General features: G+C 38.8%; 1 protein-coding gene across 1 annotated transcript in view; it reads left to right on the top strand.

Moving 5' to 3' along the window:
• Positions 1–14,117, top strand: part of LOC126185094 (tyrosine-protein phosphatase 69D) — a 367,349-nt gene that overhangs the window by 311,249 nt on the left and 41,983 nt on the right. Inside the window, exon 22 of the mRNA XM_049927899.1 lies at positions 3,802–3,918. Within this exon, the coding sequence (XP_049783856.1) occupies positions 3,802–3,918 (117 nt within the window). The remainder of the gene's footprint in view (positions 1–3,801; positions 3,919–14,117) is intronic.

Consider the following 14,117-nt stretch of genomic DNA (forward strand, 5'->3'; position numbering starts at 1 on the left):
CTAGACAAAGTTCATTCATCAAGATAATATTCAAACATCATACACTGGCGTCCAAAATTAAAGCAACAAACTGCTATTATGCTGTGTGCCCGACTTCATATTGATGGACGATAATGCTCAACTTCATAGAGCACAGGTGGCTGATGTTTTCTTGGAAATGAAAGATATTGCATGCATGGCATTGCTTACTCACTCTCCAGATTTGAATCCCATAGAGCATATCTGGGATGAACTAGGGAGATTGTTTGCATCATGTCAGCATCCACCAACAACTCTTCTAGACTGTGAGCAGCTCTGCAAGAAGAATGAGTGTTATTGCCTCAATATGAGACTGATGACATAATTCACAGCATGCCGCATCATTGTCAGGCCTGTATTACTGCCAGAGGTGGTCACAGCTCATACTGAGCACAGTAACCAGTTGTCGGAATCTGTGTGCAAATCTGTTAAGTTGGAAAAAATGAAGAACTTTTTTATCTACCATTTTGCATTTGTCTATGTTCTGTATTCTTTACATTGTTTCTACATTACTGTCACCTGTTTATACTGTTTTGTGGCAAAATAAAAGTAACCTTGGAAAATTTCAATTTGTTGCTTTAATTTTTGACACGAATGTATATTAGTGCATGGTCTTGTGGCGATACGAATCAGTAACACCTTTTCAGGCTTCCAGCTACCAATTGGTTAAATTCCCAGGGGCTTTTGGACAAGTACTACATGGCCATTGCCAAGTGACTTCCAGGTTTTCGCATCCAATGGTATAGATAACAAAAATGTTGACATAGTGATTTGTTGGAGCTGAACCCAAGGCAAGGTTTCTTATGGATGGTGCTAATTGTTTCCTCTGCACCTCCATTCCATAATACTGAGAGGGGAAAGTGACTTTCCATTATCAATTGTTAAAGTATGAAGAAGAGGTAGACTACATAAATAGATTTCATACTTAACAAATGGTGAAGTACAGGACCTTGAAGTACTATTAGATAGGCTTCTGCAATGATTAGTCAATTGTGGACAATGTATGTGTTCTGATATAGCTACAGGAAAAGTAATGAGAGAACTAGTAGGGTCAGCTATGATTTAGGGCACTGAAAATCGGATAATGTGTTGCAATATTAAAAATGTTGCATGTGTGCCTTATTTTTTAAGTAAATAAGTAAAGAGAAATCAAATTCTTGTAGCAGGTAGACTACTGTCTTCAAATCAATTTGAAATTTCCTTCCATTCTGTATAATTCAAAAGTAATCTGATATTATATGTTACATGGATTGATATTATTACTTGGAATGGCTGAAGCAGATCTGACAAACACACAAATGAAGAAATAAGTCTTGAAGGTCTTACATTGTGGTGTTTTAAGTAGGAGAAAGAGACAGGTAGAGAATATGAAAAATAAAATAATAAATGCACTAACTGAAGAAGTTATTTCAAATTTCTTTCTTGCGCCTTTTTTAGTTTCGTGTTGTATAACTTAGCATGAATTTTAATTGTATTTATTTCATCCTTTTTTGTGTTCAATATCGTATCTCCTCTTGGTGAAAAAGGAGCTCTAGCTCCAAGTTAGAGATTAATTTCTATTTCTTTCATTTCTGCCTGTTCCAAGATGTGTTCCTTTGTGAAAACGTGCTAAATGCAAGGAAGCTTTTGAAGATGAAATTTGGTCCAACATTCAAAAGAATTAATTTCAAAGCTTGATTTGATTTGATTTGATTTGATTTCTTTATTAATTCACAAAACAATTTACATTGTATGGATTATGATCTGCAGATGAATTCAAATTGGGGGATGGGAGAGAAGAAAGAATGAACACTTTTTTTGGGGAAGTTACGGGATTTATTTCAGTCAACATTGTAAACACCCATTATCATTACCCATGTAATATCAAGATCCTCCCAGCTCATGTGCGATATATCCCTGCACCTCTCTGGAGAGGTGTTTCAGATACTTGTTGAATCCCAAATTTGATCATGTGATTTTATATTTCCATGTAATTGGAAGCAGTGCTTCTTCTTTGGATGTTTCCAGTAAACTTGTGATGACAATTTTTTGTAGGAATCTTTTAATGTGAGGGTTAGCCTCAAAAATTACAGTGATCTTTAAAGTCTATTTAATTTGAGGTTACATAAATACAGCTTTTACCTTTACTTGTGAAAACTGAGGAACTATGTCAACAATATCTACAAATTCCTTAAATTATATCCTTAAACCTTCGTCACTGTGAAATGGCAGAAGTAGATTCTCAGTCTACATTTTTGTAACATTTTTATTATGGACATAGCTGTTGGCAGTAGTTTTCAGAACTATGTGGTAACCTTAATGTAACAATAAATTAGATATTGTATCTAGTCTGATATTTATGTTCATTATATTGAGTTTATTTGACCATATTGTCTAATAAAATCCTGCCATGCTTCCCACATATGCTGTGGGAAGCACCAGAAGCAGAAGCATTATATTTCCCTTGTACAGGGTGATTCCGTGATAATGTTACAAATATACAGGGATGATAGAGAAGTGTAAGTATGTCACTTTGAGGCAGGGGATCCTGATCTGGAAATGACCAGGTCAATAGTTACAAGTTATGATACCTATGGAAGTGGAATGCATTTAAAGGCACTGTTGTTGCTAAGATTGTAGGGTAGGCAACTTTCACAGGTGGTAGTCTGGACTGAAACAAGACAACAACTGTCTAGTAAATTTGGGCTCTAAAACGCGTACCTTAAAAATTATGAATACTTGTTCATCTTCACTACAGTGAAACAAGCCTTCTAAAGAACAGGTGCCCATAGCTCTTAAGGTATGCATTTTAGAGCCTATATTTATGTATATTGTTTCTTGTTTTGGTCCATAATACTTCCTTCAAAAATATAGAAACGTGTTTCATGATATTGAAGATGAACATGTGCTCATAACTCTTAAAGCATGCATTTTAGAGCTCAAGTTAACTAGGCATTTTGTTTCGTGTTTTAGTCCATACAATCACCTCTGGAAGTTGTCTACCCTAGAATCTTAGCAATAACAGTTCCAGTACATACATTCCACAGTCATATGTATCAGAACAATTTTTACTTAGAACTTTTGACTAGATCTCATTCCCAGACCAGTGTCCCTTACCTCAGATTGATGCTTTTACACATTTCCATCATCCCTGAAATTTTGTAAATCACACTGTATAGTACAGAATGTGTAAATTACTATAAAATTCTACTTCAGAACAAAGGTTTAATTTTGTACTTGAATTGTACATGATGAACTTCTGTAAGGCTACACATTTTGAATGCACTAAAAAGGAAGGAAATAGAATGCACATAAGAAGTAAGGAAGAGTACTTTTTAATGTTCTATTAACATTGAGACCCATGAAGAACAACATTAGAAAATTACACAGGCAGACAAGTACAATGAGATTGCACTAATATAGAAAAGTGAGAATTTGAAGATAATTACCAGCTTTATATTTATACTACAGTTTTATTTGCTGCTACTCAGGAGTGACAACAAAGGGTTTTGCTAAGAAATAATCTTCATCAGTATCTGAATATTTCACAGTTACTACTGTTTCCAGATTTGTAAACACTCTCTATAGGCCATTATGTAGCCTGAAAGAAAGTTCCTCTATTCTTCTATGTGAAAATTATGGTTACTCACATTCTCTTTTTAGAATTTCATTTGATTTGATTAATTGCAGTAACTTTTGTATAACGGGAAAGAAAGGGAATAAACTGTTGCACTTTAGTGTAAATAGAAATTTATATGATGATTTTCAGTTATGGAAATTTCAATTTTTCACCTCTTGTTCTAGGGCTACGACAACTCTGAGTGTTTCATCATAACACAAGATCCATTGGAAGTAACTATACCTGATTTCTGGCGAATGATCCTGGAACAGAACGTCAGTACACTGGTCATGCTTTCTGATGTGAGTATAATTTCTCTTTCTTTTATTATTTGTATCACATCTGATAGGTAAAATTGGAGCCTCAAAGTCCGCCGCTCGTGGTCTCGCGGTAGCGTTCTTGCTTCCCGAGCACGGGGTCCTGGGTTCGATTCCCGACGGGGTCAGGGATTTTCACCTGCCTCGAGATGTTTGTGTTGTCCTCATCATTTCATCATCATCCAGGAAAGTGGCGAAATTGGACTGAGCAAAGATTGGATAATTGTACGGGCGCTGATAACCACGCAGTTGAGCGCCCCACAAACCAAACATCATCATCCTCATCTGGAGCCTCAAAACTAATTTCATCAAAGAAAAGGACTATTCATACAGTGTGAAAAGTTGTTGGTGGAATATAAATAATGTAAGGAGTAAAAATAGCAACTCTCTAAATAGTTGAGGTGCCGAGTCATTGAGAGGAATATAAACAAGACTGAAAGGTGTCAGATGAAATCCGTATCAGTGTGGTATTCTGTTGCCTTCCTCCTACCGATAAACTGACTTACCCAGACAACTATCGGAGGACCAACAGTTTAACATGGATTCCAAACCACAGTGTGACTCAGCATTTTTCATGTGGACAAACTTTGCCAAAGGTGAAAGAAGAGATAAGTAACAGATAAAAATTTTAGGATTGACCAGGAATTGAGACCAAGAACTTTGGATTTGTAGTCTGGCACTTTATCAGAGAGTCACCAAGCCCCCATATCGAGCTTAAAACATGTTTATTATCCCCATTGTTAAAATATAAGCAATTTATTCATTCTAAAGTAAATTTTCAGGCACTTTTTAAAAAAGTGTCCTCTTTTTACGCAGCCTCCTTTTATAATTGTGGGTTGGTAACCATACTTAATGTGAGGTCGTGGGTTGGTGACCATACTTAATGTGAGGTCTGCAATATGTTCCCCACAACACATGGCATGAGAAACACTCTGACAAGTAAAATAGAGAACTGACAGATATTGTATGCAGTTCTCTCCCTCCTGTCACTGCTAAGGGATGCAATTTACTCATGCTGCAAGAGGAAATACTTACCTCCCCCAAAAAGGGGGAGGGGGTATATTTCAGAAACAGCCAAACTATAAAACTCTTCATAGTTCTGTGTGATAGTATATCATGTTAAAAGTGAGTTGTTGATACCATTATGAATAAATATCTGGGAAACTCCAGAACACCACATGGATTGATGTCTGGAATGAAGAATGGCTGTAACATTATCATGGGACCATTTGATATGCTTCTTCCACCAAGTACGAAATCTAAACTGGGAGAAGGAAGTCCCTTTAAGAGCCAAACAGACCATGTATAAAACTTACATCTTGCCAATCATGATGTACATTCTAAAGGCCTCTGCCATAAATAAGAGAGAAGAGAGTCAAATACAAGCATGTGAAATGAAGTTCCTTAGGTCAGCTCTACAAAAAACTAGGAGAGACAGAGTCAGGAATGATTATGTAAGGACAGACCTGCAGGTGACATTGACTACAGAGGAGAGGATGATTGCTTTGAGATTGAAATGGTTTGGTCATGCGAAGCGAATGCACCCGACTCGAACTCCACGCCAGTATTTAGAGATGGAGGTACCAGGAAGAAGACCAGTTGAGTGGCCTAGAAAGTGATGGACAGACTAGGTTAAGGAAGATCTCAAGAGGAGAGGAGTAACATGGAATGTAGTGGAGAGGGGAAAACTATACCAGGACAGAAATCAATGGAGGCATATTGTTTACCAAGTTCCTACTCAGCTCGCTGGAAGGAAATCCTGATGATGATGATGATGATGATGATGATGATGATGACAGAGGAACTGTCTAAGTATACAAGAGGGCCATCAGATTCTTGTTTACAGTAACAGTTCAGAAGAAAATGAGGGTGCAGGTGAGAGAGCCAGTTTAACAGACTGTTTTTATTTGCTAGCTAGTTTCATAACAGTGTACACAGCTACAGAGTGAATGATTCATTACGTAATAATAAACTCCATCTCCCTGTAAATTCAGTGCAAATATGTCCCTATCTGCAACTGAATTTATTAAAATGATTTTTCTGAAATTGTGTAATGTAACAATGTGAAGTGCACAAAGTATCATACAATCCATAAGTGTCAGATAATTGACCAGGTATGAGAATTGTAGTAGTACAATTTTTGAATAATTGAGTCAGTGTTCTTTTGGGGGGAGAAAATTTATCTTGAAGAGCAGCAATATGTAACCCAAAATCCAATTCACTGGCATGATGATGCTCTATATTTCACTTAACTTCTAACTTCCCTTCAGTATTTTTGGCTTCCAGACCTTGATACTCTGTCACACATTGCATCTCCATCTGCAGTAACCTGTGTTATAGGTAGGATTTAATGTGCACTTACTTTGTGCCTGCGAATATAATCGTTGTCAAACTCTCTCATGTTCTCATTATGTTAAGTCTCTATCACTTGAACCTTGTTGTTGCAGTCTTTTTTCAGCTTTACAACATTATGTTCTAGCTTATCACCTCAAGAATTAATGCTTTTATTAATTTCCTATGTTGCCGAAGATATTTTTAAAAATTGAAAGGTCCAGGATGGAGTAACAACAACATTATGAGGAGAATAGGTAGCTACTCACCACATAGGAGTGTTGGGTCGCAGGCAGGCACAATGAAAGAGAGTACTAAACATTTAAGCTTTCAGCTAAAAGTCCTTCTTCACAAGCTGAAAGCGCGCACAAGTGCACACGTGCTCATGTGCGCGCGCGCGCGTCCACACACACACACACACACACACCACACACACACACACACACACACACACACACACACACAGTGTCTCTGGCCTTTGTAATGGTCGTGTACGTATGAGTTATGCTTGTTTGAATGTGTGCATGCTTTCTATTTTTGATGAAGGCCTTTTGACCAAAAACACTAATGTTTAATAGTCTTTTCATTGTGCCTGTCTGCAACTCAGTGCCTCCTCTATGTGGTGAATAATAATGTTTTCATGATATTGTTGGAGATATTTTTTGATCAGTGTGGCTTTAAAGATCTGTAAACTTTGGTCCATACTTTAAATCATTTGTTTCGTACTTGAAAACTTCTGAGTTGAGTCCTGCTTAATGCTGGCAGGTATTTGGTTCTGTCCTTGTGAAGTGTACTCACATTGCTTACGCTTGCTGCTCCCACATCCATAGAATGGGAGATGACCTATTTGTGTGCTTGCAGGAGTACACAAAAATCTTAAATAAAAGTTTTACTTGGCTCATTCTGTTCTCATCTAGACGTCTCTTAAAATAACAGAACTTCAGAGGAAACAGTTCATTAGTATGTACAATTTCCAAGTTATGTCATAATAGTTGGAGAAGCTTTAAACCACCCTACAATATAGTATTAAAAATACAAATTCATAAGTTATGAGATGAAACTCCTGCAAAACTGTTTTCTCTGAAAGTTACCTAAAAGAATTTTTTAGGACATTTATTAGACTTGTTGGCAATAAACAGACCTGGTCTTTCTGAGGATGTTCTCATAGAGTTTGAGTTTAGTTATCATGATGCACGTATAGGAACAGTGCTTTCCCATATAAAACTGCAAAAATTAACAGAGAAGTATGTATGTTCAGTAAAATTTATGAAGACATCATATTTCATGTGTGTCCGTAGAGAGGCTCATCCGATTCCAGTGGTGGACTACAAGAGAGATGTTGTGCATCATGATGTGGTGTACTGTAAAAATTGAGGGAGTGTACATTCCTAAAAAATTCAACCCATATATTTCCTTCTCTTGCCTATATCTTACAAAATGATCATAAAGGTAAAATCAGAAATATTTAATCTGTACACATAGGTTTACTAACAGTTGTTCATGCCACACACTATTCGTGACTGGAACAGAAGTGACAGTAGTACACAAAGTATCCTTCCCAACAAAGCACAAGATTGTTTGCAGAGTATAGACGGTTTTATTTCAGTTCACAGCCTCACTTCATTGCAGAAACACAAGATACATTAAATTACAGGATGGAACACAAAGTTTATCCATCAGTATAACACTACTCTACACACTTTGGAAACCAGGTTATTGACAAGAGTTACTCAACATTTGCTCTAAAAAACCAAATAAAGACTGTGGGATCAGACCAAGTATCATAGCTGCATTTGTCATTGTTGAGTCCGTCTGGCAGATCACAGTGGTAAATGGCTTAGAACTAGAACTGCTGTGGTAGCAGTTGGCCACTCTTATGTTCTAGAGCATAGCCTATCGTAGCATCACCTCGTTTTTATGTGGAGATGCAGCAGCTGCTGACAAGAGACCACCTTCAGCTGCGTTAATTAACTGCCTGATGTGTATTGACAGCACTGCCGAATTATAATTCCCTTTCCCCTTTGCTGTCATGGGCACTGAGAAGGGTGTATGTTTTACTGCAAGTCAACCAAGACTGAGCTGGCGATGCCTGTCATGCTGGAGGTGGTGGTGATGCATGTGGGGCTGTTCATCCCAATGTCCACGGGGCAGAGAATGTCACCGCCTGTACTGCTTGGAGGTGAAGTGGGGCCATCCATCTGGATGTCCTCTGGATGGAACATGCTCCCATATGTGATGTTTGAAGGTGAGGTACCCATGCACTCACTTCGTCACCCTGTGTGTCTCATTCTGGACCAAGCCTGGCTGCTGGACAGTCTGGCTGGGAGGCTCTGGTATGACCTTCGCAACAGGACCAGGTAGAGGCTGGTGTTGTGGATGGAACACCATGTCTAGCTGTTGTGGCATGGTCTCTAGGTTCTCCTTAAGTAGGAGTGAGGACTGTGGTGGCATGTGTGACTATGACTGCAACTGGTTTTGATGTTTTCTCTGCAGGCCATCCATGCTGTCGGTCTCATGCATGGGAGCCCCTGTAAATGCATTACCATGGCAGGCATCCAAAGTGTGTTCTGTTTGGAACTGCACACCCACACAAGGGCGCCAATCTGGATATGTGGTAGTTTGAAGCTTATGGTGCCTCGTCTCACGAAGTAGGGTAGAACCGTCTGCTGGTGGCCATGTAGATCTGCAGCTGCTCCTTCTGTTAATTGATGTTGTCACTTAAGTGCTGAGAAAGAGAGATGGAGCCACTTCTGTGGATGCTTCCTCCACAGTTTTCAACAGTGGCTGTTTGAGCATTCTAATTATTCTTTCCACTTATCCATTGCTGTGGGGTGCTGATGTCAGGTGTGGAATACCTTTCCTATGGCAGAAATCCTCAAACTACTTTGATGTAAATTTCTGTTCATTATCCAAAGTGATGGTCAGGGAGAAAGCCTTAAATAGAAGCAACATTGTATCTCTGGTGGGTGGTGGTGGATGACATTTTAACAATATAAGGGAAATTTTGCACTGTGTCCACCACTGCCACCACCAGCCACATAAAACTGAAGAAGTGCCTGGTAAAATCTATATGGATTCACTCCCATGGATTTGTGGTTGTGGGTCAAGACACTGAAGGTGCCCATGGAGGCTGCTGCTGTTGAACACACTTGGTGCAGCGGTGAATCAAGGCTCCTATACTGCTGGGAAGGGGGACAAAATGCTACACCCTCAACAGCAGTGTTCAGTAGCACCAGGGTGTAATACGGGCATACTTTAGTGATTAATTTGTCATGAACATCGGTGATCAGGTGGTGTTCAGGAAGCCTGTCTATGCACCCTCTGTTTGACCCTGCAGTCAGTAACTGTGCCGAGTTTCGAGATGAACAGTGTTTGCAACATTAATTCTAGGGTAAAACCATGCACCACCAATGAGTACATACTCCTGTCGAACAGCTTCAGCCATTAGAACAAGATCACATTGTGGATCTACGGGAAGCTGAATGGACATGTTGATGGATTACTGCATATGTTGAGTCCAATGTAGTGGTGGTGTGTCACTGCTTTCAACAGTGGTCTTTGGAACATTCCCACACTTGTATCCCAGGCTGCATGTCCAAATAGAACAGACATGTCAAGACTGACTCATTTGACGAGCAGCAGTGGCCAACTGAACATCGTCCAGGAAAAAATCTGGGCACATGTTGCATCTGCTGTGTCACCTAGGATCATTGGGAGCCATTTCCTTGCTGCAGTATTAAGATCACATTTGCCTCTGGCCAGGCTACCACTATCACCATGATACCACCAACCGTGGCTACTCTGGCGTTGTGAAGGAGTTTACTAGAGAATAGAATGGCACTTTGTTGTCTTAAGTGAAGAGAGTAGGCTCTGTTCACATGTGAGTGATGGGCATACACATGTATGACGTAGACCAGGTGAGCTACTTATTCCAGAGTGCATTTGCCTACGCAACAAAAGTCCCATCCCAAGCTTCGTGGGGTGGTGGTCATTATTACAACTCACTGTCACATTTGCTGTCTCTGCAGGGTAAAGTAACCAGTGCCCACTACATTGCATGGGCTGTTATCCCCTTGCTACTCCCATTTCTTTGATGGGAAGGTTATGTCCTTTATTAGCATCACAATGCACATCCACCATATGGCCGCTGCAACACAAATTTTCTTCACGGTGTAGAACAACTGTCCTTGCCAGCAAGATCAACAGATCTCTTGCCAACTGAACACGTATAGGACACGATAAAGCAGGAACCTAGGACCTCGAAGAAGTGTTGCCGAATTGCAACTAAAGGCACAAGATGTGTGGGGCAGTCAATCACAAGATGCCATGTGGCACCTTAATAAACATTTATATGTGGGAATTCATCTTTGCTTTTGCCACCAGAGGGGTTTACATTCTTGTCATGTCCTAGGCACTACAGTGGATTGAGGTGAGAATCCGTGGTCTCAAAACTGCTGGAATGATCACTCAATCAGCAATGGACATGATTATTCCATTTAATAGTTGTAACTGATGCTGCATCAGGAAGAAGAATTGAACCTGCATGTCTGCAGGACAGTTTTCTTGCCATACTATGCATGTGCACTTGGCCACCTGTGAAAAGACTGTGATGGTTTGTGATGTCACTAGGAAGTTTGTGATTGTTTGCTGTACCTCCAAATACAGCTGGAAGCAAGTAACTTCTTGTAACTTCTTCCTTATCAGATGCTGGGTCCTGTTCCATGTACAATCTGAACAAATAATTGCTAGTTACTTGGGCACAGCAATGTGTCAATAGCAGTTCTATGGGTGTGATAGCTTTTGTGCTAAGCATGTCTGAGGTACTCTACTTTCTCTTTGAAAAACCCACATTTATCAAGATTACATTTTAGGCCTACTACTCATAGGCAAGAAAATACTGCATGCAGATTCATCAGATGCCTGGTTTGCTGTGACCTGTCTCTGTTATTGTCAATATAATTTGCACATGACGGGAGTGATATTGTAAGTTACTCAAGATAACACTAAAAAGTTGCTAGCACACTTGCAACACGAAACAAAAAGCATATTTGTATGATCCAATGGGCATGTTGATTGCTGTTACATTTTGTGATTCCTCATCCAGTGGCAACTGCTAAATCTATTTTCAAGAAATTTTACAGCCAACTAATTTTTACATCATATTTTCCAATCTAACATCAGATATAAATCTGTAATTGACTGAACATTACGTGTTGATTTAAAATCTCCATACAATTTTAGTGATCTGCTCGATTTATTTATTGCTAGTATTGGTATATCCCAGTTACTTGTTGTCACAGTTTTGATGTTTCCCAAACTTTGTAGGTGACGAAGTTCTTCTGTAATTGAATATTTTACTGCAGTAGGCCCTGGGCATCTCCTACAGAATTTCACTGTTCTGGCATGCCTTAAAGGTATATGCAATGTGAAATTGTTAGTGCACACTAGGTCTGGTGCAAATAGTGATTCAGATACTTCACAGAAATTTTCTAGGGCATTGAACAGAATATTTAACTTGAATATATCCATTATACCGTGTATATTGAATCCAAATATTAGAATTGTGTTGAGCCCAAAAATATTTGTTACACATTTTTGAGCCAAAAGATCTAGAGAAAATGTGTGAGTCACTTGCTTATACTTTGCATCAACAGTGAATATGACCATGATTGGAATGCTCCGTTTGCTGTATTGACACCAAACAATGGTTAGTCAGCCCTTCTTCCCAGTTGAGAGACAGGCAAATTTTCTGTCAGAATAATTTACTAATTTTTAAGAAATTGTTCACTTCTTCATCAAGGGAAGAAAGGGTGCGTAAGCTTTGTTGGGCTCTGCAAAAATTTTGAAAATGACCATTCATAATTGCAACTATTTCTGAACATCCCAGTGTTTCATGAAACAAAATATCTGTCAGTATTCATCGTAAGAGAGTAGCATAACTTCCTGAATTTCAGTCTGTTCATCATTGCACATTTCCTTTTTTATCTACAACAAAAAATACAAAGGCTAACTCAACTTTGCGTGTCTTGCACTGACAGATGACATTTGACAAGTGTCAGTACAGCACAAGCCTTAAAATTTTGTGAAAAATCAGGACTCCTCCCTGTGTTGTTTAGGAGCAGACTTAATGTTGAGTGGCTGACTGTTTCTCATTTTCTGTGTTAGTGGTCATCAAGCTGCAAGTATCATGAAGTAGTATTCAATGATAAGACTATAATAATTTTATTTAACACCAAGGTTGCAAACAGAACCATGCATTGTTATACACACAACCGTGCCTGTTGTTACACATTGTTTCGGTACATTTAAATTTTCATTATTTAAAAGACAGTTGTGTTTAGGCTCACTCATCCAATATCATTTTTAACAGATTGGTGTTTCATTCAGTAGGCATGAAACTAAATAATTATGTATTGTGATAACAGAGATGCCAATATTTTAGGTACCTGCCTGGACATCCGTGTGTGTTAGTGAGCCATTTGCAGAATTGAGGGAAGCCTCCAGCCCTAGATATTGTGAATTGTGGTTTATTTGTCTCATTATACACACATCTAAATAATTTGATTCAGGTCCAAGAGACACATCAAATTGTGGTAAAATTTCACCAGACTGACTTGTACAATTTACAAACGACATTCATTCATATTCAGTAAGGTTTCTTACAATCAAGTTGTTCAGTGCCTGAAAGCCATCATCATTATTGTCAAAGGTGCTGTGACTAATTGTATGCAAAATTATTGTACTGTAGCCTCAAAAGGGTTTCTACATGCCAACTATGAACTACAGCTGTTAGTTGATAAAAAATACGTTATTCCAAAGGTATCTGTGTGACTTTGGTATATAAAATCATGAATAATAAAGGTATGTAACATTGCCTGCCTCCCTCCCCCCCCCCCCTCTCTCTCTCTCTCTCTCTCTCTCTCTCTCTCTCTCTCTCTCTCTCCCCCCCCCCCCCTCTGCCCCCCTTCTCGTGTGTGTGTGTGTGTGTGTGTGTGTGTGTGTGTGTGTGTGTGTGTGTGTGTGTGTTTTGGGGGATTCTGTTCTTACATTAAGCAGCATTGGCTATATTTCTGTTTGAGGGTAAACTTGATTACTATATTTTCACAGAAGAAGCATACTGTAGCAGTTATGATACTAGACTGTTGCATGGGGGGTCATGAATTCAAAACTCACCTGAACTGTAAAATTTTAATTTCTTTATTTAGTTCAAGTACATTCTTGAAGTATCCACAAATGGCAACAATCATCATACTGCAATGTTCTGTAGCTGTATATATATCGTATGTGTTCTGGCCAGAGGCAGTTCGCTCCGCGCCGTTGTACGTGCAAGTGCTAAATAAAACCTTCGTTAAGTGAAGTTAGTGTTCATCATTCATCTACTTACACCTTCTTCTATGTGACATTATTATGTGTATTTGTAAAATAGGTTACTGGGTCAGAAATGCATGTGTGTCATGAAAAGATTAACATATTTATAATTAAACTTGAATCAAATGAGAGAATTTATAGCATTTACTTGTTTCATATTTCAGATAGTTCTCTTCTGGAATTTGCATTTTTCTCTTCAAATGACAGTAACAGATCCAGGAATTTGTTTACACTCATCAGTTCCAAATTTGTATCATATTTGTTAATCAAGAAAACATACCCAGTGATGTAAATACTGTCTTTGACAATATGTAAGGTGTAAAATTAGTGGGTCGGAACCTTGTGTGACTTCTTTCTGATTTTAGCATAACTTCAAAGGGTATTTATGAATTCTGCTGCTTTCCCTACCTCCAACGGAGAGAATTTGTGATCAAAGAGCCTATGATGACCTCCAGTAGGCATCCTTCTCCTGTCTCCACTCCCTC

The sequence above is a fragment of the Schistocerca cancellata genome, chromosome 4, assembly GCF_023864275.1.
Source record: "Schistocerca cancellata isolate TAMUIC-IGC-003103 chromosome 4, iqSchCanc2.1, whole genome shotgun sequence".
Classification (NCBI taxonomy): domain Eukaryota; kingdom Metazoa; phylum Arthropoda; class Insecta; order Orthoptera; family Acrididae; genus Schistocerca; species Schistocerca cancellata.